The sequence below is a fragment of the Sander lucioperca genome, chromosome 8, assembly GCF_008315115.2.
Source record: "Sander lucioperca isolate FBNREF2018 chromosome 8, SLUC_FBN_1.2, whole genome shotgun sequence".
In the NCBI taxonomy this organism is placed as follows: domain Eukaryota; kingdom Metazoa; phylum Chordata; class Actinopteri; order Perciformes; family Percidae; genus Sander; species Sander lucioperca.
Genome location: NC_050180.1, coordinates 719,600 through 745,050, shown reverse-complemented (window position 1 = coordinate 745,050; position 25,451 = coordinate 719,600). Strand labels below are relative to the sequence as shown.

Here is a 25,451-nt window from a genome sequence, read left to right as displayed (position 1 = left end):
TTTTGAGTGGATGGCCAGCGCGAGACGCCGAAATGGATGCCAATAAGATTCTGAATGGAAAGTTTACTTTTAAAAAGTTGCCAAATGGTTACATTGACAAGACCAAAGTGATCTGTGTGTTTTGTCGTTGTGAACTGAGCTATCATCACAGCACGTCCAGTCTGAAATACCACTTGATGGCCAAGCACACAGCTTATGGCCAAGCACACAGCTGATGCGAATTCTCCGCCCCCTTGTCAAAGCCAGCCGACAATGGATGACTTCAGACAGAAGCACATTTGCACAAAGCAAGCCGATCCACTTTTCCATGTTGATAAGAGCATTAAAAAGAGAAAAAAATAATTGGACAAAAAGAAATCTAGGGACATTTAGAATAGATAAAAATGTGTGATTAATTGCGATTAATTGTGAGTTAACTATGACATTAATGCGATTAATCGCGATTACATATTTTAATCATTTGACAGCACTATTTGTAACCCCACCCACCATCTTTACCTAAACTCAACTGTCCCATTATTGTCCCGCATGTCAGTTAAACGTAAGCCAGTCCTTCCAGAAAAAGAGTTTTTTTGTGATTGTTGCGGGCAAAAATCCTTGATTATGCGGCACGTTTTCTTAAAAATTGCGATGGAATATGTGGGATATTTATGCAATTTTATGCAATGAAATTGCAGGATCTTGCAAAAATTGCGGGAACTTGCAAAAAATGCGGTTTCATCATGGCTTCATCGTGGAGTTTGCAGCTTTTCGATGATGTTCACGTCGCGTAATTACGTCACTTCATAACGTTCCCATGGCAACAGGGGAAAATGTCTGCTCTTGTGTGAAGTAAACGCAACATCTTTCAACTTTCTGCTAAGATATATGTGACTTTTTTGCAATGAAATTGCGGGGATTATGAAATCATGCAAGCGCTGCATATTTTGCATGGAAATGGAAATCGGCAATTTATGCAGCGAAAGTGCGACGTATTGGAAAAAATGCGGCCCCCACATAAAAATGCAGACTTTGGCTGATTATGCATTGAATTATGCGATTGCATAATCACGTTTTTCTGGAGGGACTGGTAAGCCAAGGGTCCTGACCAAACGCATCTAAATATGACGCCAAAAGACTAGACGCTAAAGGAGACTTTTGCGTCAGTAACAATCGCCAAAGGCCCCTGACCAAGCGTTGCATGTGTTGCATGTGTGTAAGCATGTGTTGAACATGCACGTTTTTTTCAGTCGGTACCCTAAAAAGTACCACATTCAGCAAGCCTCTGTGGAACCTAATTGAAATGTCTAATCAGGCCCCTGGGCATTTTTTAGAAATGCATTAAATGAAGAATACTGAAAAGGTGAAAGCATCTGCTAATCACCCGAAACAGATTATCTCTGGCTTTGCTTCCATCAGTAGATCTGTTTGGTTAGTATCTCCGCTCATATATCAGATCATGTGTCATCCTGAAAAGAAGCAGCAGAGCACTCTTTCTCTCGTTTCTGAAGCAGTCATTAATTAGTGTTCAAAAACTATGTCTAATGAGTTGATTGAAGCCACCGTGAAGTGCTTTTCACTCTCTTTAATCCTAATGGCTCCATACTGTTGTTTCCACCCTGCCCAGATCACCTTGCTACAATTACAAAACTCCATGCAGAGGAATAAGCATGGAGAAGCAGACAAACGTGACTGACATCCATGGGACCTTCCATTGTTAAATCAGCCTTGAGTCACGGATCGGATCAATCGGATACATTTTCTGATCAGCACCAAAAAAGGGGTGACGATATATATTTGAAAATGCTTTCCATTTATTACTTAAATAATTGTCATAAAACACAACACGTTCAAGCTGGGGAGTCGTTTTGTGCCTAAACTTAACTGTCGTTGCCGCATGACGCTTACTTTTTGTCGCCTAAACTCAACCGTAGTGTCCGCCGAAACATAGACGTAGACGTAGACATAGACGTAGACGTACTATGTAGCCGGGTACAACTCTTAGTGCCCTGTACCCGGCTCAAAGCCCCCTATTCTTGGGTGACTCAACTACCAACTGCCGCTGATACGACGGAGGTCTGTCATCATCTTGATCCACTGCAGTTTGCTTACAGGGCAAACCACTCAGTGGATGATGCAGTTAACTTAGGCCTGCATTATGCTCTGGACCACCTAGACTCTCCTGGCTCCTATGTAAGGATGCTGTTTGTGGATTTCAGTACCGCCTTTAACACCATCCTACCCAAGCGGCTACGGTGGAAGCTGTCACTGATGGGGGTGGAACCCTCTATCTGCCGCTGGATAATGGATTTTTTCAGCAATAGACAACAGCAGGTATGGCTTGGCCAGCACATGTATAATCCCCAGTACACCAACATTGGAGCACCTCAAGGGTGCGTGCTGTCACCATTTCTCTACTCACTGTACACCAATGATTGCACTTCCAACAGCAGTTCCATCAAGTTGATTAAATTTGCAGACGATACCATCTTGGTCGGCCTTATTAAGGACAATGACGAGTCTGCTTATAGGCAGGAAGTGTCTCATTTGGTTGGATGGTGTGACAATAACAATCTGGAGCTTAACCAACAAAAGACAGTGGGAATGGCGATAGACTTCTGCAGATCCCCCTCCTCTCTCTCACCCCTAACCATCAAGAGCTCTGTTGTGAAGGAGGTGGAGTCATTTAAATTCTTAGGCACTATCATCACAAACAACCTGAAATGGGAGGAAAACAGTTCCTCTATTATTAAGAGGGCTTACAGTGGAATGTTTTTCCTAAGGCAGTTAACCAAACTGAACGTCTCCAGCTCTGTTCGGTCTAGGTTGTACAGAGCCACTGTGGAAAGTCTTCTGTCAACATCCATTTCTGTATGGTTTGCATCAGCATTGGCCCAGGCGAAGAACAGACTGCAGCGCATTGTGCGCACAGCAGAGAGGCTGACTGGACAGAGGCAGCTGTCAATCAGTGACCTGTATGAGGCCAGAGTCAGGAGGAGGGCAGCTAAAATTGTTGCTGATCAGTCCCATCCAGCAAGTGACATTTTTAGGCTGCTTCCCTCAGGAAGAAGGTACAGGGCGATGAGGACAAGGACCTCACGCCACCTCAATAGCTTTTTTCCAAGAGCCATTTCCCTTTTGAATAGCAGATCAGTGTGCCCCCCCCAACGTTACTATTTTATCTTTGGACTATTTTATTATTGATTGTTTTTAAGCATGTCCATGCAGCTATGCGCATATACTGTTTGTCAAGCTCTGTGTTACTGATTGCCATGTCAAATTCCTGTGTGTCTGCTGATGCATTTGGCGAATAAAGTGATTGTGATTCTGATTCTGATGACCCAATTAAGAAAAAAATGCCATAAAAACTTCTTTGAAATGTTCAGCAACTGTAAAGGTCATCCTATAGAAGTAATACGCTTTAAGAAATGAATGATCATGCAAACACACTCACCTCTGGTTCCACCTTGGTGGGCTGAAGAGCAACGAGCTGCAGAGCTGTAAAGACACACATTGAATTAACTCAATGTAAGCCTTTGATATCTAAGCAGAGGTGGAAAAAGTACTAAAATATTATACTCAAGTAAAAGTACCAATACTGTGATGAAATATTACAATAAAGTACAATTACCTATTTGAAAAATGAATCAAATAAAAGTACTAAGTAGTTCATTTAAAATGTACTTTAAGTAAAAGTTACTTAGTTACATAAAAAAATAAACTGTAAAACGGGTCGGGGGGATCGCTCCCATGTAGTGTATATAGGACAAGGGGTCATAAACCCAAAACTATTTTGTTTTTAATTAAAGAAAAGTCTATACAAATGTATGAACATCTATACAAATGTATACACATGTAATAACAACATAACACATGTCACAGATGACATTTAAGACCCTTAGAAAGGTATAATGTGCAATTTTTGTTCAGACCATCCCATAAAACGTTTTCAAAAAATCAATTGAAAGTGAAAGTACCATACATTGTTAGTTCTGAGGGCCATCCTTCTTTTCCTCACAAACACAAACAACAGTTATAATGAAAATCAAGGCCAAATCACGTGTTTAGACTCCATAAATGGGTTAGACCCTAATGTTCACAGCCCAGACTAGCAGCTAGCTTCTACACACCTAAGTAGCCAGTATGAGCTAACTAGATGTATGTGAATTAATTAAGCCAGTGTCCTACATACGTTGTCCTACGTCAGGGGGGCAATTCATTTTCCCAAGGGGTCACATGAGAAACAGGGACTGTTGTGGAGGGCCGGACCAATAGGCTAAACTCAATTCAGCTCAATATTAATTTTATGTCAGGCGGCACGTTCTCAAACGTCTTTTTTTTTCTCTGGGTATATTAGCGCAGCAGAGTCCACCAAACACTCTTTAATAAACTCCCCTTCAGAAAATGGCTCACTGTTTTTGGCAATTTTGTGGGATATCACAAAGCTGGTCTTGACTTCTGCATCCCTGGATGCCTTGTTGCTTTTGCAGCGTAACTAGCAAAGCTTCAGATGTCCGTGCCCGCTCTGCATCAGTCAAGTTGTTGTATTTCTCTGTGTGTTTAGTATGTATGGCGATTCAAATTATAATCCTTTAACACAGCAATCTGTTCTCCGCAAACTAAGCACACGGCTTAACCTTTGACTTCAGAAAATAAATACTTAGAATGTTTGGTTAAAAACTCGGCACTCTATATCAACCTTTTTTCTTTCCCACGAGCTGACATTTTTGAGGGATAACAGCTCATTCACGTCCATGCTAACGTCTCCCACTCAGTTCGCGGCTCGCGAACCCATAGACAGTAAAAGAAGGTCCGACCGTCCGACCCTGCAGTTCTTCTTCTACTTCTTTTGAATTGAGACTTTTAACCAGAGAAGAAGAAGCTGCATACGTTCGCACAAAAAAAGAATGCCCAGGTCTGGTGTAGTTGTTCCATACGCTATTTGTTTTCTTCCTTTCGGTTTTCGTTAGTCGTAAGTTGTTTTTTTACTCAGTAACGGATGGGATTTGTAATGTAGCGAAATACAATATTTCACTCAAAACGTAATCAAGTACATTTTAAAATACCGATTTTAAAAACTAATTGAAAAATACAAAATACACAACAAAACTACTCAATACAGTAAGGTGAGTAAATGTATTTTGTTACTTTCCACCTCTGTATCTAAGAGAATACATAGTATTTCAAAAATGTATGGAATTGTGTTCAACAATGTTGAACTCACACATTATCTTTAACATTCCTTCTACAGTGACTATTCTTGGTTTGGCTGTACAGTAAGAGACAATGTAACTGTACCTCCATCAAACAAAGCCAGGAAAGCCAGAATAAGGAAAGGAGCCGTCATCCCAACAAACTCATACATCACACTGCCGAATGGGGGTCCAACTGTGGAGAAAACACTGCATGGTCACTTGTGGAGAGATCAAATTTAATATCACTGCAGTTAATGCAGCTTTTTAACCTAACTTTTTAAGACAGCTCATGTTGCAACAAGTGTGTCAGGTTAGTTTTGAAAAACGTACCAGGAAAAACACGTTTTAAAATGAGATATTTGTATGGGATGTATACTAAAACCATGAAATATATGTTTTCACTTGTGTACTAAAAATGTTGGGGTGACAAGTTTCATGAAATGGCCCCATTAAGCCCCAAACATGTTTACTAGCTTAGACTTTGACTGGTTGTAGAATGATGAGTTTGTATGTCTTTGGTCGCAGCTTTATGGTTTCTTGAAGTTTTGATTGATAATTCACAGAGGATGGGAATGTTTTTTTTCTGTTCAGAACAGATGTGGACGTGTTAAGCTAAGAAGCTTGCCTAGTGCAGCTGTAGACAATATGTTATGGCTGTCTTTTTTTTTCTTCCAAAAATGTATTAATAAGGACTCAGCATTAATGTTACACGCTCAACCTGCGCTCCATGTTTAGTCTGTTGGCACCTTTACAGAAATGTCTCTTTGTTGGAGTACGCTTGTTTACATACCTAACACTCCCAGTGCCAGCCCCCCAAGGGCGATCCCGATAGCGTGGCCTCTCTCCTCATCATCTGTGTACACACTCGCAAGCATTCCCATTCCTGAAAACACACAGATGTAAAGATCCTGTATGAATTATCACTTGTTCATAAAGGTTTTATACAACAAAACTATTACTGATACAGCAAGTCCTATAAGAGTTATTGTCAGCGTGTTCGTTTGTTGAGAAGAAGGTAAACGGTCACTCCAACTTCGTTCTGAAAACTCCGCAAACTGAGCCCCGAATTCTTTGTCTAAACAGTTTAAATACTATTCTACTCCGGCGCATTCTTCTCTTATTGTTCCCGGCAGGTGTCAGGTCTGTTTTGTGCGTCCAGTGGCTTTTCCAGACGTCTCCTGAGGGGAGGGATTCTCTTTGAAACATGATATGCTTAGTTTTTAAATGTTGTATTAAATGTGTCAAAACTGGTTAAAAGTTCAAACTAAAAGCAAAGATATGATGTATGTTCCCTTAATATTTGACTGGCATGTTTATCATCTGTCAAGGAGCATCCCTGATCTTCGCACCTCTCCCTGTCGCACATCCTCTCTCTGGACAAGGGGCTGGAAACGTGCCAGCCTGTAGCGCCTTGGGTGCACAGCAGGAAACCACTGACTTGACACAAGGATAGCTGAGTTCAATAGTTCAGATGGCGTCATCTCTTGTAACTTTCCATTCAGGGCTGTTTTTTATTTTTATTGTTATACTGTGTGTTTAGTTTTCATGGTGGATTTGGAGAGATACTTTGAATAAACCAGTAGCAAGAAAGCCACTTGTGCCTGTTCTTTGAGGGAATTATATGGCGCAAAAAACCGTTGGCGACCCCTGCCCTACACTCTTTCCATCGCATGACAGGACCGGGGTCTTCACGCCCTGTCTAGCATTGCAACATTTAGGCTACAAACAACCCATAATGCAATACTAATTTAAATAACAGGCTCACTCAATAACACAAGCCAATATTTATTTATTGTCTATTTTAATTAATATGAATGTATTCAGATGAATAGCTGAACAGATGACCAACTGGATATGAGCATCACAGGGAATTAGAGAGGGGGGTCTTACCAGCCACAGAGGAGCAGGACGAGCCCACACCCTGCAGGGATCTGGCCACAACCAGCAGAGCGTAGCTCGATGAGAGGGCAAACACTTCACAGCAGCAGGAACAAGAGAAATACAGACAGAAACATCAGGTATGATGCAAGCATTCAGATTTCTGATAATGACGAGACGTTGGATGGAACTTACTGATAGTAGAGAGGAACATGATACAGAAGCCAGCGAATAGGGGAAGCTGGTATCCTATTCTAAAGGGACAAAGAGAAAAAAGACTACATTTAAGCTTATAAATTCTTTGAGGTGTCTACACACACATATAGGTTAAATAAATGGCTTCATTGAAAGGGGAAATTCATTCTTTCCAGCATATTGTCCCTTTCTAAAGCAGTGAAACTTAAACAGATTCAATGTAGAAGTTATGGAGGACTGCTAATTATTTAAATGGGGAATGCTTCAACCAGTTAAGGTTATATTGCTGTACATATGCATATGGATTACAGTTAAAATCCGCTGTCAGTTTGAATACATTATTGAATACATTATTGCAGGTATGGAGGATGTAGGTCGTCTCCAACTGTGTATGAAGTGTCAAAAAGGAAGGCACAACCAGTACAGATTCATTACCTGAGAGCCAAAATGATTCAAATAAACTGCATAAATACTGTAAGTGTCTTTTTAACACCACAGACACAAAGCATTTGAAGAACGTCTGTATTTCCATGAGACATTCTTGCAAGTTACAACTGTTAGCCTGACATTGTAACAGGACTATGACAACATCTTCTTTCATTAAAATGCTAAAAGCTGCCGTGCACACCGAGCTGTGTCCCCCGTAGATACTGGACATGCTTGACTTGCCTTGTATTGTCCTCTGTCAGGAGGGAAGGTGACTAAGAACAGGTAATGTTCCTTGCCTCAATTACAGCATATCTGAGTGCCCATCGGAGACACTAAATATTGCTTTTGAGGTGAGTGCCAATAATGTTGGAGCATCCACGCTTCTCCCTCTCCACTGATCATTTATCTCACATTCTGCTCTGGTAGCTTTTATTCTTCAGAATTCTTTTGTTTTCTTGACCCATTGTTATAATAATATGTATAATATAAAGTTCTCTAGATTTTAGTTGCCACTCAGCTTGCAGCAAAAAAATTAAAAATGTGAAGAAGTAAAAATCAAACCTAAAATCCACGATAATGGCTGCTCCTTGCAATTTTTAGTCCAAAAGAATCTGCGCAGTACTATTGAAGCTACATTGGCCGTCTATGATGGCAGCAGTCTCTAAGCTGCTGGCTGAATGGCTAACAGATGCAGACAGGTAGTTCATTAAAGCAAAGCCATGATTATTTAAAAGATGTGGCCATTAGGTGGCAACAAACCAACATATTACCTGACATATTTGTATAAAGTTGTTATGGCTGACGTGTTACAAACAATAACTAATTTACACATTAACATTCATTTGAAGTCATGTTTCTGGTAGCTTAACAAAAGACAGACCATTATTCACATTTTAGCTCTGTTTTGGTCTCAATAAGTAATTCAATTTAAAATGTCTGCATTGGTGGTGATCATGAGAATAGTGTTCTCCTTAATGGAGTTGAAGGCTTTGAGACGAGTACATTTTGGAAGGCGATTTGTTGATTGGCTGCCTGAAATTTGAGTAACTCATCCAGCTATCCATGCAAGATCAGGAATAATCAGGAATTCCGTCGTTTTTGATTCAGTTTGACTGGAGAAGGTGATTGGCTGCAATCTGCTGCCGCTCCAGGACCTATACGCCACCAGGACTCTGAAGCGTGCTGGAAAGATTGTGGCTGACCCCTCCCACCCCGGACACAAGCTCTTTGAGCCACTCCCCTCTGGCAGGAGGATGAGGTCCATCAGGACCAAAACCTCACGCCACATAAACAGTTTTTTCCCCTCCGCCACTAGCCTTCTAAACAAGGCTCGGAATCCACCCTGACTCTCTCCACACCCCACCTCTGGCTCCTCATACCACTGTACCTACTCTGCTGTAGCGTTCCTTTTTACTACTGTTTAACTTATTTTACTATTTATTTAAATTTATTTTATCGTTATTAATATATACTGTGTGTATATGTTTATACTTATATTGTTTATATTCTTTTTATCCTTCTTATATTTGAATGTGTGACATGCTCCAACAACACCATGACAAATTCCTCGTATGTGCAACGTACTTGGCAATAAAGCCCTTTCTGATTCTGATTCTGATTCTGATCTGGAGCTGACATGACATTCACACTCAAAACCAACATGACATTAAACTGACAGGGTTTCAATATGCAGCATTAGATTTCCCTCTCTAAAACTTGAAAAGGGAGTCTGATGCTGCTCTTTCTCTTCAATTTCTGTTGGATGTTGAATTAGATAAGAGCATGTTATTCTGTGTTGCTCGCTGGCTGCCTTTCCAAACACAAAGGAGAATTTGGCCCTGGGCTAGCAGGAAGCCTCTGTGGCCTGAAAGGAAAGCTGTCATACTGTGATTGTCTTGCTCTGTCCTTTGTTATTCGGCTTTAAATGAAATAATTTCCTCTCCAATGTTTTTTGTGTCTTTAACAGTTCTTGCATCATGTCATAAAATGCCACATAGAGCATCATTGTAGTTATTGCAAATATGTTTTTCACATGTATTTAAATGAGGTAAACACTGAAGTTGTAGACGCATTGCATTAGTTACAATTGGCAATTTCTAAAGTAACCAGTAGGAAAGAGTGTGATGGTGGTCACTGAAAAGTCAGTGTTTAACACATAATACGGTGACAGCAACAAACCGAGTCTAGTACGAAGCAGAAAGTTAGATCTATGCTCATGTTGATTATGACTGAATGATTAAGAAAGTAAAGGGAATTATATGCTAGGCAACTTGTGTCTTTCTGTTCATTATGTGACAACTACATGAATTTCGATTGCTTCAACGGATTTTGTGACAGTAATTTCCAGGCTGCTATTACAAAAGCAACAATAATGTTCCAGGTTGCCTGCGAAAACTCTTAACCTTAATTCCCCTGCTGTAAATGCTACATATTAAATATATCCACACAGAGACACAAAGAGAAAAACCTACCTGTTTGTGAGAGGGCCTATGAAGGGGTTGATAATCAGCTGTACGATGGCCTTGGAGGCGAACAGCAGTCCCACTTTGACATTCTCATTGACCAGCGTGCTGGCAGACTGGGGGCAGTCAGAGATGTTGTGTGGCAGCTCTGTGGCAGCAGGGGCCATAGGGACCAGGTCCGGAGACCTGGCTGTGGCGTTGGAACCTGAAGACCTCACGGTGTTGTCGTATAAGGACACAATGCTGTGAAAGGTCCCTGGAGCTGCCAGCTGTGACGCGGTGCTGTTCTTCAACACCACGTCTGTTGACTCATCCAGAGTGTACAGGTAGCTGGGGATGATGGGAACTAGAGGGCATAAAGAGGTGAGAGGAGATCGAGGCAATGAAATATGACACGACCACTGACAGACTGCATGATGCTATTCCAGATGTTACGGCAACATTTGTCAGCAGAGAACAAGAGGGCTAATCACAAGCACTAACCTAAAGAAAGAAAGAGACCTCCATGACCACATTACGAAAGAAAAGTAAAGAAAAGAAAAAAGAATTAAATTCAACTTTTTAGTGTCAAATAATACCAGCAGTCATCTCAAGACACTTTACAGGTAGAGTAGGTCTAGACCATACTATAATTTACAAAGACCCAACAATTCCCCCCAAGAGCAAGCATTTGGTGTGACAGTGGTGAGGAAAAACTTCCTTTAAACAGGCAGAAATCAGACAGAACCTGGCTCTTGGTGGGCAGCCATCTGCCGCTGCCGGTTGGGACACAGAGACACTGATACAGATATATAGAAATATGATTCATAATAATTATAGCAGTTGGAATGATGAACAGTGGCAGTTACAATAACAATTAAAGCTGCAAGTAGTGATGGACGGGCCCTCGCTCCTCTGCACGTGTCAGGGTTACTGGTGGATGCCGCTCCTTGCAACCGTGCATTTGCATGGCACTCAGACACTGCAAATCGTCACCAATGAGAAGGGAACTCCCTGCCGAGTTCAATGATACTGCACACAAGACTCTACATCATACAGTTCATTAGCTGTGAAAGGGGGCGTGGCCTAAGCATAGGGATCAGGGCAAACCTTTACCAATTAAAAAGAAAGTCTCTGCTGAGTTCATTGATACCTCACATAAGACTGTACCTTAAACAGGTCACCAGTTATGAAAGGGGCGTGGCTTAAGCATAGGGGGGCAAGCCAAACCATCACCAATGAATAAGGTACTCTCTGCTGAGTTCAATGATACCTCACACAATAGCGTACAAGAAACGTGTCATTAGTTATTAAAGAGTGTGTGGCTTAAGAATATGAGGTGGGGCAAATCATCACCAATGAAAAGGGAACTCCCTGCCGAGTTCAACGATACATCACACAAAATTCTACGCCATACAGTTCATTAAATGTGAAAGGGGGCGGGGCTAAAGCATAGGGGGCGGCTCAGTATCACATGTAACCACACATGATAAGTTTCATGTAAATTGGATGATGTTTGTCATATAAGGCTGATTTCCTATTGCCAGCGCCCCCCGCGCTATGACCAAAAGTCAATATTGGCCTGTTTATGTCCTCAGGCCTGGACCCTTGTTGATTGTGGGAAATGTCAAGCAGATATGACAATGTACACTGTAGTTACAGCCACTTTCTCGTTCATTGCTAAACACTCAAAATGGCCGCCACGCCACGCCCACACCGTCTGACGAAAAGTTTTTCTTTTAATAGCTTTTCATCTTTAAGGTGTTGAGATGGTACAGACTGAATTTGAAGTTGATCGGATGAAATCTCTAGGAGGAGTTCGTTAAAGTACGACATGTGGAAATGGCCAAAATCGCACTAATTTCGAACTTTGAAATCAAAATGGTGGACTTCCTGTTGGGTTTAGGGTATGGCTCCAATGATTTTGTTTGTACAGCTTGACACGTTACATATGTGTACCAACTTTTGTGAGTCTACGTTAAACGTACTGCAGGGGCTCAATTTCTTTTTACTTTGTAGGGGGTGCTAGCGAGCCATTTTTGTGTGCCTATTCCCAAAACCCTTAAAATACGTAAATTTGCACCAGACTTGATGCGACCGCCAATTTTGGTGAGTTTTTGAATATGTTAAGCCCCTCAAAAAGCCAATTCATTTCGTGTAATAATAATAATTCCTTCAGTTTCAATAGGGCCTTCACCGCTGTTGGCGCTCAGGCCCTAATTAAAGCTGCAAGCAGCGATGGATGGGCCCTCGTGCCTCTGCGCGCGTCGGGGTTACTGGCGGACGCCGCTCCTTGCGACCATGCATTTGTGCGGCACTAAGACACCGCAAATCGTCACCAATGAAAAGGGAACTCCCTGCTGAGTTCAACTATACCTCACACAAGACTCTACGTCATTGATACCTCACATAAAACTCTACCATAAATGGGTCACCAGTTATGAAAGGGGGCGTGGTTAAGCACAGAAGGGCGGGCCAAACAATCACCAACGAAGAAGGAACTCTCTGCTGAGTTCAATGATACCTCACACAAGACTGTACGTCATACAGTTCATTAGCTGTGAAAGGGGGCGTGGCTAAAGCATATGGGGCGGACCAATCCATGACCAATGAAAACAGAACTCTCTGTTGAGATCAATGATACCACACGCAATAATGTACAAGAAACGGGTCAGTACTTATTAACGGATGCGTGGCTTGATCATATGGGGCGGGGCAAACCGTCACCAATTAAAAAGGAACTCTTTGCTGAGTTCAATGATACCTCACACAAGACTCTACCTTAAACGGTTAAAATGTTATGAAAGGGGCGTGGCTTAAGCATAGGGGGCGGGCCAAACCATCACCAATAAAGAAGAAAGTCTCTGCTGAGTTCATTGATACCTCACATAAGACTCTACCTTAAACGGGTCACCAGTTATGAAAGGGGCATGGCTTAAGCATAGGGGGCGGGCTAAACCATCACAAATCAAAAACAAACTCTCTGCTGAGTTCAATGACACCTCACACAAGACTCTACTTTAAATGGGTCACTAGTTATGAAAGGGGGCGTGGCTTAAGCATAAGGGGCTGGTCAAACCATCACCAATGAAAAAGGAAGTCTCTGCTGAGTTCAACGATACCTCACACAAGGGTTTACCTTAAACGATTCAAATGTTATGAAAGGTAAGGCCTCAGTAAGTGGGCGTGATTAAAATATAGGGGGCGGCTCAGTATCACATATCGACCACACATTATAAGTTTCATGTAAATCGGATATTTGTCATATAAGGCGCATTTCCTGTTGCCAGCGGGGGGCGCTATGACCAAAAGTAAATATTGGCCTGTAGGTGTCCTCAGACCTGGACCCTTGTCAATCGTGAGAAAGTTCGGGCAGATACGACAACGTACACTCAAGTTACAACAATTTCTTTGTTCATCGCTACTAAACACTCAAAATGGCTGCCACGCCACGCCCACACCGTTTGACGGAAAGTTTTTCTTTTAATAACTTTTCATCTGTAACGTCTTAAGATGGCACAGACCGAATTTGAAGTTGATCGGATGAAATCACTATGAGGAGTTCGTTAAAGTATGACATGTGGAAATCGCACTAATTTCGAACTTTTAAATAAAAATGGCGGACTTCCTTTTGGGTTTAGGGTGTAGCTACAATGACGTTTTTTGTACATCTTGACATGATACACATGTGTACCAAGTTTCATGAGTCTATGTTAAACACACTGCAGGGGCTCAATTTTTGTAACTTTGTAGGGGGCGCTAGCGAGCCATTTTTGTAAGCCAAATACGTAAGTTTTCACCAGACTTGATGCGACCGCCAATTTTGATGAGTTTTTGAATATGTTAAGCCCCTCAAAAAGCCAATTCATTTGCAGTAATTTTAATTCCTTCAGTTTCAGTAGGGCCTTCGCCGCTGTCTGCGCTCGGGCCCTAATAAGGATAATAGAACTTTGACTAGTATTAATAGTAGTAGCAGTGCAGGGCGTAGCAGGGCGTAGAGCAGGACCACGGCAGCAGCTTCAACCACGATTTAGGTGCCACCACAATCCAAGGAAATCTGCGATATAATTATAATTATGCCCACATTTCTCACTTAGCCCTGATGGTGTCTATTCTTGCAGCTAGTCTCAGATATCAGCCCTTCTTCTGCCACCACCTAATACAATAGAAGTGAATGGAATTCTTTTGTGGTGCCCAAAGCACCAAAGGTTAAAAAGCACATATTATGTTGTTATAATGTTGTATAGTCATGTTAAACAATACCAAAGTGTAAAATAATTAGGCAAATGCATTTAGACATGAGTCCTGCAGGCAGCTTGTCTCAGTGGACTCTTTCAATTTCCTGGATTTGTCTATGTCAGTGAAACGGACTTCCCTAGATGGTCATGCTGCTCCAGCTCAGACCCGGAAGATGACCAATTACAACAGAGTGGGCTTGGCTGGAGGGGGGGGGGCGAGGGAGGGCAAGGGGGAGGTGGAACCTAAACCAAGCTTTCAGAGGAGCTGCAGATGACGGGAAGAGTTTCCCGACATTCTACAAAGTTTATTGTGAGGTGAATCATGACTGGCTGCTCTATAGGGGTCCTGATCCAAAAACTAAGACCAGAAAAGTTGTATAATAGTTGCTCTTTAACATTTGAATGAATGCAGAAAAACATCATGCCTTTCCAGAAACAATGTCACGCCTCCTCTACAATCGTCCTTGGTATTGACAGTAATCATAGGAACTGTTGACAGGGAGCCCAGTGGATTATGTTGCTGGTAAAAAAACCGATACGTGACATTTCACAGCTTTGACTACCACGAAAGATTCAATTCACCTCCACTGTACTGGGTGGTGGGAGAAGTTTCAGAAGTTCAGGCTGAATTTGGGGGAAACAATACAGATTACTGTACATCTAAATCATTTCCTTTTGATGGAATGGTGTGGCCATAAGTGTAGCCATAGGGCTGATCATTCAGTGCTTCAGACTAAATGTTTCATATAATTCATCTTCTACTGTGCAAAAAGCTGGCACTCTGTTTTTATGGCATTTTTGTGAATTTTATGGCTTTATTAGGGAGTTTTAAGCAGAGAGGTGACAGGAAATGAGAGTAGGAAGAAGCTCAGAGCAACATGCAACAAAGGTTCCCGGTTTGCTTTTCATGGTCAGCACCCAAAACCCCAAAGCCACGGGGCGACCCCACACCCTGACATTCTATTATATTGCTGAGTGGAACTTTATGTAAGAGGGAGTAATATAGCACTGCTCATGACGTGATGCAGGCAGGCAGAAACACGCTCACGGGCAAATGTTGCTGCTTGTAACAGAAAATAAAGACATTTGTACAGCAAACCTCTTCAGAGTGATTCGGCGAGACAAACCAGGTTGAGGGAACTGGTATTAAAAAAAACAATCTGCCTTTTTTGATTCTTCACGGAAACATGTTCTATTTTCTCACATGACAGACATTGAATAACAAACGCATCAACAAAATTGTTGGCCCATTGTGTTCTGCTGCTGCTCCTGGACACGCTTTGTCAGTTTGCCCTCTTCATGATGCAACACCCTTAAACAAATGTCAATCAACACATAGTTAACACGGTCTGTTGGTGAACCCCTCTTTAAAATATGAGTTTGTGTGATTGGTTACTAATAGAGTTAAGCCTTGAGATTATAAAGTATTAGCCAGACAGAAACTGTTGGCATTGGTAGTGTAGAACTAAAGCTACAAAAATAAAATGATATATAACTCTACATAATTTTTACATTTTACATTTTGTAACAGAAATAAAGGAATTATAAAAAATATGAATAATATATTCATATATTGAATTTGCATGGATGGCACTGTCATCCATACAATGTCCAAATAGTATAAATTATTGTGATAGTGGAAATGAAATATGATCTACGATTTTGAATACTGCAGTGATTGAACATTAATGTGGGTTAGACTTTAAAGGCTGCATGTAACCAACAGATGTCATTTTCTCTCTTTAGGTTATTTTCAATGATTCAATTCAACCATTTTCAATAATTGTGCATCACGTGCCAAGGTCTGCTTCATACTAGTGGAGCGATCTGCTTTAACAGCCTTAATTCAAGATCTTGTCTCTATAAAGTTCTATGAATAGATGAGAATGGTTCCAGCTGTCAGAAACAGATGCAGAGTGTGTGGAAGCTGCAGGTCTGACTCAGTGATCCAACAAAGACGTATCTGATTGCCTACAGACGTAACACAACTTGTCAAAAACCTTTAAACTATTATTTTATACCCATTAGTAATGATGTAAACTATGTTTTTAAGGAAGAATCAATAGAAATATTTATTATATTAGATGCATTTTATATCATCAAAATACCTAATATATGATATTTTAGAAAAGAATGAAAGGTATTTCAAAGGGTGCTGTGGAAATGATTGGGATGATAATGACACACACACACACACACACACACACAGACAGAGCCAGTGTTCAGAGCATCAGCAGCAGTAACACACTGGGTTATATTGAACATTGGAGTGTTTGAGCTGTGATGTAGACCCGTGAGTGATCAGCTGTGAACGTGCACGCGGACAGCTGCTGTTCACGGCTGCTCCAGAGAGCACCAAGAGCTTTGGAGCCGTTTAACTGGACATTGATCTTTCTTTTGGCTCTTGGAGGAATTTGATATCATAATAACAAATATTGGAGGGGACACTTTTCCGTTTCTCATATTGGGGATGACGTGAGCCCGTCCCCGTCGGCGATTACGCGCTTGTCGCCTATAGGCTACGAGAATGAGTTGGAAAATGACAGAATTACCATCAATACACTGTATTTGAATAGCCTACCTACGGTCTATTGTTACTTTACCACCTGAACTCCGCTCATGTTGAAATACACACTTCATTTAAGAGAGTATATCAGTAGCTAGGCCTATTATGAACTGCGGTCAAGCCAGCCGACACTCGGATCTCCGTGGTCAACTCAGCCGACACTAAACTTGTAATGCGCTCTTATTCCGGCACGCGTGGTAAATGCATTCAAACGGCCGAGATCGAGTAGCGAAGTTGGCGAGATGATACACATTGGACTACTTCCGGTTTTCAAAATAAGATGTTAATACAAAGTACATATAAAAACTAGTAATGGATTATATTCACCAGAAGTAAAATACATGTAACCTGTGTCTGTCCATTATACAAAACAAATGAGTGAATTGTGAAAGGAATGTATAGTTTGAGTTTACAAGAATACAACAATAATTCCAGACTGAATTATTTCAGGGGACACCTCTGACTACACCCATATTTAAAATCAGGCAATTAAACGGTATCAATTTGGGGATTTTTGGAAGCAAAGTCCCATACTTCTGCTGTAAAATGACTCAAAATATGAAACTGGAGGTGCTATAAAAAGACTTTGGTCCATAGTTCCAGGGAATGACTGACATATTTGAGTACAGGGCATCACTTAATACTGTCATACTGAAAATCAAACATTTTACTGTATAATTTTGGAGATTTCTGGAAGCAAAGTCCCATACTTCTGCTGTAAAATGACTCAAAATATGAATTTGGAGGTGCTATAAAAAGACTTTGGTCCATAGTTCCAGGCAATGCCTGACATATTTGAGTAAAGGGAATCACTTAATATTGTCGTACTGAAAATCAAACAATTTTACTGTATAATTTTGGAGATTTCTGGAAGCAAAGTCCCATACTTCTGCTGTAAAATGACTCAAAATATGAATTTGGAGGTGCTATAAAAAGACTTTGGTCCATAGTTCCAGGCAATGGCTGACATATTTGAGTACAGGGCATCACTTAATATTGTCATACTGAAAATCAAACAATTTTACTGTATAATTTTGGAGATTTCTGGAAGCAAAGTCCCATACTTCTGCTGTAAAATGACTCAAAATATGAATCTGGAGGTGCTATAAAAAGACTTTGGTCCATAGTTCCAGGGAATGACTGACATATTTGAGTACAGGGCATCACTTAATACTGTCATACTGTAAATCAAACATTTTTACTGTATAATTTTGGAGATTTCTGGAAGCAAAGTCCCATACTTCTGCTGTAAAATTACTCAAAATAAGAATTTGGAGGTGCTATAAAAAGACTTTGGTCCATAGTTCCAGGCAATGCCTGACATATTTGAGTAAAGGGAATCACTTAATATTGTCGTACTGAAAATCAAACAATTTTACTGTATAATTTTGGAGATTTCTGGAAGCAAAGTCCCATACTTCTGCTGTAAAATGACTAAAAATATGAATTTGGAGGTGCTATAAAAAGACTTTGGTCCATAGTTCCAGGCAATGGCTGACATATTTGAGTACAGGGAATCACTTAATATTGTCATACTGAAAATCAAACAATTGTACTGTATAATTTTGAAGATTTCTGGAAGCAAAGTCCCATACTTCTGCTGTAAAATGACTCAAAATATGAAACTGGAGGTGCTATAAAAAGACTTTGGTCCATAGTTCCAGGGAATGACTGACATATTTGAGTACAGGGCATCACTTAATACTGTCATACTGTAAATCAAACATTTTTACTGTATAATTTTGGAGATTTCTGGAAGCAAAGTCCCATACTTCTGCTGTAAAATTACTCAAAATAAGAATTTGGAGGTGCTATAAAAAGACTTTGGTCCATAGTTCCAGGCAATGCCTGACATATTTGAGTAAAGGGAATCACTTAATATTGTCGTACTGAAAATCAAACAATTTTACTGTATAATTTTGGAGATTTCTGGAAGCAAAGTCCCATACTTCTGCTGTAAAATGACTCAAAATATGAATTTGGAGGTGCTATAAAAAGACTTTGGTCCATAGTTCCAGGCAATGGCTGACATATTTGAGTACAGGGAATCACTTAATATTGTCATACTGAAAATCAAACAATTGTACTGTATAATTTTGAAGATTTCTGGAAGCAAAGTCCCATACTTCTGCTGTAAAATGACTCAAAATATGAAACTGGAGGTGCTATAAAAAGACTTTGGTCCATAGTTCCAGGGAATGACTGACATATTTGAGTACAGGGCATCACTTAATACTGTCATACTGTAAATCAAACATTTTTACTGTATAATTTTGGAGATTTCTGGAAGCAAAGTCCCATACTTCTGCTGTAAAATTGTTTGATTTTCACTATGACAATATTAAGTGATGCCCTGTACTCAAATATGTCAGTCATTGCCTGGAACTATGGACCAAAGTCCTTTTATAGCACCTCCAAATTCATATTTTGAGTCATTTTACAGCAGAAGTATGGGACTTTGCATCCAGAAATCTTCAAAATTATACAGTAAAATTGTTTGATTTTCAGTACGACAATATTAAGTGATTCCCTGTACTCAAATATGTCAGTCATTCCCTGGAACTATGGACCAAAGTCTTTTTATAGCACCTCCAAATTCATATTTTGAGTCATTTTACAGCAGAAGTATGGGACTTTGCTTCCAAAAATCTTCAAAATTATACAGTAAAATTGTTTGATTTTCAGTATGACAGTATTAAGTGATGCCTTGTACTCAAATATGTCAGTCATTGCCTGGAACTATGGACCAAAGTCTTTTTATAGCACCTCCAAATTCATATTTTGAGTCATTTTACAGCAGAAGTATGGGACTTTGCTTCCAAAAATCCCCAAATTGATACCGTTTAATTGCCTGATTTTAAATATGGGTGTAGTCAGAGGTGTCCCCTGAAATAATTCAGTCTGGAATTATTGTTGTATTCTTGTAAACTCAAACTATACATTCCTTTCACAATTCACTCATTTGTTTTGTATAATGGACAGACACAGGTTACATGTATTTTACTTCTGGTGAATATAATCCATTACTAGTTTTTATATGTACTTTGTATTAACATCTTATTTTGAAAACCGGAAGTAGTCCAATGTGTATCATCTCGCCAACTTCGCTACTCGATCTCGGCCGTTTGAATGCATTTACCACGCGTGCCGGAATAAGAGCGCATTACAAGTTTAGTGTCGGCTGAGTTGACCACGGAGATCCGAGTGTCGGCTGGCTTGACCGCAGTTATTATGGGATGGTATCTCTCTGCCACTGTCAGATGCAGGGTTAGCTGAGCTCACATCTGATTTTGTAGTTTTTCAGTAATTCGATGTCAAGGATATAAGGCTATTCGATTTGAAAGTTAAATGTAATAATGACAATAATAATGTTCACTTTGGTCACCTGCCACTTTCCCTATATTCCAGACATATAATATGGACACATGATTATGAGGGGTTTGATGGAGGGTTGAGTCCGCACACTGCGCTGATCTGCTGGCTGACTGACTGGAGCTAAAGACACTGGGCATCTCTGGACAGACCTGGGGAACTGGACTACCTGTTGCAAAGAAGAAAACGAGAGAAGTAGGAGTGTACCTACCGACTACAGTCAGCAGCATGTTATCCAAGAGCAGAGCGACGAAAACAATGAAGAGACTCAGTTTCCTCGACTGTCTCTCCTCTCGGAGCCATTTGATCAAACTAAACTGCCGAAGCGCATCCAGTCTCCCCATGGTGTTAGTCCCGAAAAGAGCAGGGCAATAGAACGGACGACAGAACCTCCTGGAGAGAGACACAAGTGCCAATGACTGGTCAGTAACTTTAACAAATAACCCTCCCAGTCTATGTGAAGTGGTGGATAAACTGCTGAGAATGTGAGGCAGAGCTGCAGAGCATCTTACCTGGGATGCGCAGGGGGCCAACAGCAGTGGCAGCAGCGCGGCGGGAGGACGGGATGCTGTTTTTCTACTGACTGGAGCCACCGCTGACGTCACTCAACCTTTATGTGTGTGGGTCCCCGTCAGACCTACCTTCACACATCCAAACCGCAACTCGATTAGATCAGCCCAAACAATGGACAGCACACACAAAGCCTAACGCTCGGCTGTAATGATGATGGATCAATACTGAGCTGATGCCACCGTGAGAGCTTTCACACTGCTCGCTTGATCACAAACAGGGCTCAACGCAACTCTTCTTATATATATATATATATATATATATATATATATATATATATATATATATGTATATATCTTAAGAGTCAGAACAGACAATACTAATAATACTACTACTACTACTAATAGTAATACTACCAATAATAATAATAATAATAATCATAATCATAATCATAATAATAATAATGTTTTGTACATTTTCATTAAAGATTTCAATAACTGCCAAAAGCCCAATCACTAACTAACAGGTTTGCATATAAGATCAAATATAGATGTAGGTGATGTGTTTCACAATTTACACAGTTTAAAATGAATTGTTAATCCACACGTGTGCAACCACAAAAAGCCAAAAACCACCATCCCTATATTGCATAACAACACAAAAAAACTAGTCTATATCAACCATGTTCCACTTCTGTGATTGCTCCATTGCCGCAGGGAATTCCGCCGGATGTCCCTGTTTTCAGCCAGATGTCCGTCCCCTTCCTCTTCCTTTGTGTTGGCGTTCTAACCTCCGGTGGATTTGTGAGGACTATGGTTAACTGCTCCTCAGATCTCTGCAGGGTAAATCCAGACAGCTAGCTAGACTATCTGTCCAATCTGAGTTTTCTGTTGCACGACTAAAACTACTTTTGAACGTACACACGTTCCACCAAAACAAGTTCCTTCCTGAGACTTTTTTGCAGCGTCACCGTGGCTCCGTCCGGCGCTTAGCACCGCCCAAGACGACTGTGATTGGTTTAAAGAAATGCCAATAAACCAGAGAAAGTTTTTTTTTCCATCCAGGAATGCTGTGTGGACTAGTCAGACCTTCCTCTGCAGCGCTGTTGAGGAAGGTCTGGCAATGCGAGACTAGCCAGTGTCCCACTTTAGGACAATTCACCCTATTTGAGGTGAACTGTGCATGGAATTAGTGACATTGGGTAAAACTGCTGAATTAGATCAATACCAAACCAAAAGTAAAGCCATAAATGTTTGAGTAAGGATTTTAACAAGTTAAGTTAAAGCTGCATTCATGTTTTTAGACGTGTTAGAAATTGGAACCATAACTATAAAAATAAAGGATGAAGCTTCCGGGTATGAAAAGTGAAGCCAATGTGGAAGTGCCTTAAAGCTGCATTCACCCAAGCCTATAGACATTCACAGCAGGCGTTGCAGGACCAAATGGTACAATCATAAAGCATGACAGTCATCTGACAATGGCCTGTCTGAACTATGTGGGAGGGAGGGAAGCTCTAATATGAATTTATTGTGTAATGTTAAGTAATTTCATCATGTCCAGGATACCTGATTTTAGACTGCAACTTGATTTCTTAAAGCTAGTATTATGTAAAAGTATTATGTAACTTTAAGGCAATTTCATCATGTCCCTGGTACCCAAGTGGGGTCTCTAAATCTAACATGATTTGTTAAAGTTAACTCTATCCAAATGTATTGTAGCCATCAGTTCCTTGTTGTGTGTAAATACAGTTGTATGTTGAAATGATTTGCATTGACAAAATTGGCAGAGTCAGAGTTCTGTACTCAAAATTGTCTATATTGAGTATTAAAACTTAGAACGTACCAATTTTACCCAAAATGAATGACTCCGTGCAGTTGCCATAAACAGATTTCACAGAGGGATCAAAAATCTTAACCTCTGCATCAACAGCAGTGGATTCAACCACACAACTATGCAAACCACAATGTTTTGAAATTGTTGTAAATTCTGCATACAGTGCAATGGTTTTAAATATAAAGTAACCTTGCACTAACCATTTTCACAGTGTAACAATATGAGCATATACATACTTCAAACATATCTTCATAGTGGACTTCGACCAGCAAAGACATTTATAATACTTCAAACATATCTTCAGTGGACATGGCAAAGACAATTATAGTACTCTTTTCACATTATATTTAAAAGTGCAAATACAAAATACTGTGAACTGTTATCACAAACAGTGCTCTCCCGAGAGCAAATAAAAACAGAATAACACCATTTCCAAGTTTCACCAAGTGTCTGACAACATTATGGAAAAGATCCCTACAGAGATAGACCTTTTTGTTAAAGAGTAAGATCCTAAACAGTACTTTTAGTCTGGTGGGTTTGGTGATGGTGATTTCGGGGCTGTTTCATGTTAAACTAAAAGGATCTTACTCTTTAACTAAAAGGTCTATTTCTGTAATGTTGTACGACAATTAGAATTTTAATCTGAGACTGTCAACGGCAAAAACAGCACTTTGTGGACGTAAAGGTGAGCAATTGTCCTATAATTTACATTGAAGCTTGTTTGGCAGCTGCCCACTGCAGCAATCTCGCTTTACACTGGACCAATGTCGAAGGTTGTTGTTCCCATCAGTAACAAGAACATAGGAAAATAGGCTTCAGGTTGAAAAACCCGAAGTTACCCTTTAAATTGTGCACTCTGTTTTCAAAGTAGTTTTACAAATGACAAAAAAAATTAAATATCAACCCTGTGTACATTCTTTTCCTGAGGAATAAACACAAAAAGGAAAATGTTTTCAAAAACTCTTAAAAATTGTTTTCATAATGGCTTCACAAGGGAAAAAGCGGTCCATCTGGTATAGCAGTAGCAAAGATGCCTGTTGGTTTATCGCTAACAGCTCAGTCTTTACTGAAGGAGTCTGTTTTCACAGAACAAACTTTTGCTTTGTTTGCAAAAGGTTATTTCCATGCAGTTCCATGCAAATCCTATCCAGTTAATTCAAACAAACAAAACAGTCCAAACGGTACAGTCATGCCAACGATGCCTTTAGGGACAACTGTCCCTCTGACCCTTTCACTGGAAGAGCCTGTTTTTTAGAGCAAGTGCTTTGTTGGAAAGTTTCCCTCCCTCAAGTTCCATGAAAATCTTTTGGATTACCTCAAAGGTATAACGAAGGTCAGCAGGGTAGCTGAAGTTCAGGGCAGACATTAGTCCAAACAGCATAGCAACAGATAATGCTACATTATCAAGATCTTGCAACATCTTGATGCCTTCAAGGACAATTCCAATGTCCTCTGGTTCATCACTTGAAGCATGTTCTTTAAGAACATAAATCCCAACAGTGGTTTCTTCAATGGCCTCGTTGATGGAGTCTTCATCCATCCCCTGTTAAAAAAACAAAAAGCCAGTAAATAAGACCAATCGAGAAACAAATAAATTAATATTAAATCACAGAGAGAAAAAAATGTTGACAGAACAGTAGTTGAGTGTGGGAAGATATATAGTGCTGTAACTATGATTAATTTAACTAATTAACCTTGTGATGTTTATTTAAATAATCTGATGAATTTTAAATAATCAATGACTTATAAATAAAGAAAATACATTGAAAATAATCACATACCCACCACAACTAGCTAGCTAGTCTAAAGTTATGTCTCAGATTTGTTAACTATTGATTGTAAATGCTATGAAACAGAACATTTTAATAGATTATCAAAATTATAAATCAATACATTTTCTATTAATCAATGAAACATTAGTTTAGAAATAGAATAGAAATAGAAAGTGCAATATGAAATGTTACATAATACTAAATCCACAATACTGTACACCTCAGAATGAAATATAGAGCCTTACATTAGACTACATTCCCACAAATACAAGATAGCGAGATATCAAACCAGAAACAGTTTAATTGTAGCCTATAACTGCAACCTGAGCTGACTGTCAGATTTCTGTAGCAGTGGGCTAGTAGGCTTTGAATCAGAAAGGGATTTGCAAAGGTATGCAGCATGTTTCAGATTATTTTCTCAAAATATAAGGATGTCCTTTATTAAGTCAAAATGTATAGACCACCAACCTACACCGTAGACTACAAATAACCTAAGCTAATTTCCCAAAGAAGTGACATGTTCTTTTAAGTGGGCTGCTGGTTGAGAGGCAGAAAGCAGACACACACACACACACACACACACACACACACACACACACACACACACACACACACACACACACACACACACACACACACACTTCTGTTAACCTACAGATAACTGCTGCTGCTGCACACACACACACACACACACACACACACACACACACACACACACACACACACACACTTCTGTTAACCTACAGAGAACTGCTGCTGCTGCACACACTCACACACACACACACACACTTCTGTTAACCTACAGAGAACTACTGCTACGCACACACACACACACACACACTTCTGTTAACCTACAGAGAACTGCTACTACACACACACACACACACACACACACACACACACACACACACACACACACACACACTTCTGTTAACCTACAGAGAACTGCTGCTGTCTTCTCTTGTGTATCAGAGAATGAAACGGTGATGCTATGAGGCTATCACACGATGAGTAATTGTGGTCGCGGCAGCTCGTGCATTTAC

The 25,451-nt window shown here is 40.2% G+C and overlaps 1 protein-coding gene across 1 annotated transcript in view; it reads right to left on the bottom strand.

The window, feature by feature from the left end:
• The window catches only part of LOC116050365 (synaptic vesicular amine transporter-like), a 38,851-nt gene extending 17,854 nt beyond the window's left edge, over positions 1-20,997 (bottom strand). The window contains exons 1-8 of the mRNA XM_031300369.2: positions 20,806-20,997; positions 20,505-20,686; positions 10,148-10,484; positions 7,248-7,306; positions 7,065-7,148; positions 5,965-6,057; positions 5,278-5,367; positions 3,434-3,477 (exon numbers count right to left, since the gene is read on the bottom strand). Of these exons, the coding sequence (XP_031156229.2) occupies positions 3,434-3,477; positions 5,278-5,367; positions 5,965-6,057; positions 7,065-7,148; positions 7,248-7,306; positions 10,148-10,484; positions 20,505-20,637 (840 nt within the window). The 5' untranslated portion in view covers positions 20,638-20,686; positions 20,806-20,997. The remainder of the gene's footprint in view (positions 1-3,433; positions 3,478-5,277; positions 5,368-5,964; positions 6,058-7,064; positions 7,149-7,247; positions 7,307-10,147; positions 10,485-20,504; positions 20,687-20,805) is intronic.
• Positions 20,998-25,451: the final 4,454 nt, after the last annotated feature.